Genomic DNA, 2,735 nt, shown 5'->3' on the forward strand with positions numbered 1-2,735 from the left:
CTCTCATTCATCCTGCTGTGAGGGGAGAGGGGAAAAAATGGCTGTGCGGTGCTTAGGTGCCTGGCAGGTTATACAGCATCAGTCCCTGTGTGTCTTCCCTTCCTCGTGCATGCTGTCTCCCACTGAATCCCACAGGAGCTGCAGAGTCATCTTTTGCCTGTGGACATCTTAATTCGGTACTGTCCCTGTGGGTGACTCCAGCTTGACTGATCTCTCCCTTTGTGAGGCTCCAGTCACTGCCTACCCTGGGCAAATGCTGTTCCCAGTTGAACCGGTTTGTGTGTGCTCAGCTGTATCCGTGTGTGCACGTTTGTGTGTGTGTACAAGACGGTGTGTTTATGTACACACATGGGCGTATTTGCTTGCTAGCGCAAGAGTGTTGGGTATTCTGGGGCAATTTCTCCTGGTTGCTGATGCAACAAGAAGCTGGGCTGGATCTTAGGGCTGAGGGACCTTTCTTGATGGCCTGAGGGGATGGTATATGGAGCATCAGGATGTTCTCAGTAGGCTCTCTTTTCCCATGGGGCTTGCAGAGGCTTCCAGCCATGCAGAGATCCAAGGATGTTGCAAGGATCCAAGGGCTTGCTCTTTCTGTGATCACAGCTTCACTCCAGTCCTTCAGGTGTACGTGAGCTGAGAAGCCTCGTCCGGTGGTGACTTTTGAGGTAAGGGCCAACAGATAGCTTGGGGGAAACTGTCTCAAGGATGCGTGCTGGCCCTAGGAACTGCAGGACAGAAGCAAACAGACACAGCTGCACAGGGTGAGAAGTAGACCCAGCTGGGTTGGGATCACTGCTGCCAAACCCTCTCACTGGGTTCCATGGTTGTGGCAGCTTCAGGCAGCTCCCCATTAATTTCCTGGACGATGTCCTCTGCCCTGACGGTTGTGGGACAGTCACGGCTGTGTACCTCAGTGACTGTTCACCATTTCTGCTGTCATCAGACACCAACAGCTTACTCCTAAATCCTACCCTCGGTCTCTCACAGCTCACAAAATGAGCTTTTTCTTTGCCTTATCCGTGGAGCAACAGGCTTTTCGGGGAGCAGCTGCTCAGCCCTGGTCTTGGCACCAGCTTTGAAAGAAGAACCAAGTCTTCAAGAAGAGCACTGGGGAGATGCAATTTTATTAGGCAGACGCTATCACAGAGTTTACTCTGGCCTGCTGTTATACACATATTATAAAGCCTCGAGAGTAAACAGAACAGTTTCATTCCGCAGTAGGTGGCCGAAGAATAAAGAAACATATTTCTAAGAAATTAGTAAATGCAAATGATACTGAGGATAAAAACTTCAATAATGATAAACAAGGAGCAGGCCTGCAAGGGAAGTCATTTGTGTAGATCATTTAAATTTATCACTAATCAGAAATATCCATGCAATCACTTTCCTAACAGCACTCTTAAGCTCCTTGTTTCTCATGCTGTAGATGAGGGGGTTCAATGCCGGTGGCACAACTGAGTACAGAACTGCCACCACCAGGTCCAGAGATGGTGAGATGGAGGGGGACTTCAGGTAGGCAAATATGGTCATGCTGAGAAACAGGGAGGCCACGGCCAGGTGAGGGAGGCACGTGGAAAAGGCTTTGAGCTGTCCCTGCTCAGAGGGCATCCTCAGTACAGCCCTGAAAATCTGCACATAGGACAGCACGATGAAAACGAAACAGCCAGACGCTAAACAGAATCCAACCATAATTATCCAAACTTCCCTGAGGTAGGAGTTTGAGCAGGAGAGCTTGAGGATCTTTGGAACTTCACAGAAGAACTGGTCCACAGCATTGCCTTGGCAAAGTGTCAGAGAAAATGCATTAGCAGTGTGCAGCACAGCATGGAGAAAGCCACTGCCCCAGGCAGCTGCTGCCATCTGGGCACAAGCTCTGCTGCCCAGGAGGCTCCCGTAGTGCAGGGGCTTGCAGATGGCAACGTAGCGGTCGTAGGACATGACAGTGAGAAGATAACACTCTGCTGAAAACAAAAAGAAAAAGAAAAAGACCTGGGCAGCACATCCTGTGTAGGAAATGGCCCTGGTGTCCCAGAGGGAATTGACCACGGCTTTGGGGAGAGTGGTGGAGATGCAGCCCAGGTCGAGGAGGGCGAGGTCGAGGAGGAAGAAGTACATGGGGGTGTGGAGGCGGTGGTCGCAGGCTGCGGCGGTGAGGATGAGGCCGTTGCCCAGGAGGGCAGCCAGGTAGATGGCCAGGAAGAGCGCGAAGTGCAGGAGCTGCAGCTCCCGCGTGTCTGCGAATGGCAGGAGGAGGAACTCGCTGATGGAGCTGCTGTTGGACATCTGATGCCTGTTGGGTATGGAGATCTGTACATGTAGTAAAAGGCAATGAAAAGTTAGGACAGGTTTCTCTGAGTGAACCCTATGCCATTCCTTGTAGACCTCCCCCTGCCATACTCCAATGCTTTTTGTTTCTCTGCTGGAATCTTTCATTTAGCTCCATGACATGAGCTTCATTTTTAAGGTTCAGTGTGCGATGAGGAGCAGGGGCCTCTGCTGCTGGTCTCGCGAGGGAATCAGTCCTGACCCAGTGCAGGGAGTACACAGGAACATAGCAGGAGGGCAAGGTTTTATTTTCAGATTTTGTCAGATGAAATGAATGCCCAGCCTATCTGGGCAATATGTTTCAGTACCTCGCCTCCCTCTGAGTGAAGAATTTCCTCCTAATCTCTAATCTAAATCTCCCCGCTTTTAGTTTAAAAACATTCCCCTGATCCTGTCATGATTTGATTGAT

At 50.6% G+C, this 2,735-nt stretch overlaps 1 protein-coding gene across 1 annotated transcript; it reads right to left on the reverse strand.

Moving 5' to 3' along the window:
- Positions 1–1,244: 1,244 nt before the first annotated feature.
- On the reverse strand, positions 1,245–2,283 carry LOC310890878 (olfactory receptor 14C36-like; the record flags this gene model as incomplete). The annotated part of the gene is made up of 1 exon (XM_083853188.1): positions 1,245–2,283. The coding sequence occupies one exon, from the start codon at positions 2,281–2,283 to the stop codon at positions 1,342–1,344; it is 942 nt and encodes a 313-aa protein (XP_083709314.1). The 3' UTR covers positions 1,245–1,341.
- Positions 2,284–2,735: the final 452 nt, after the last annotated feature.

Source organism: Anser anser (assembly GCF_964211835.1).
Source record: "Anser anser genome assembly, contig: HAP1_SCAFFOLD_124, whole genome shotgun sequence".
NCBI lineage: Eukaryota > Metazoa > Chordata > Aves > Anseriformes > Anatidae > Anser > Anser anser.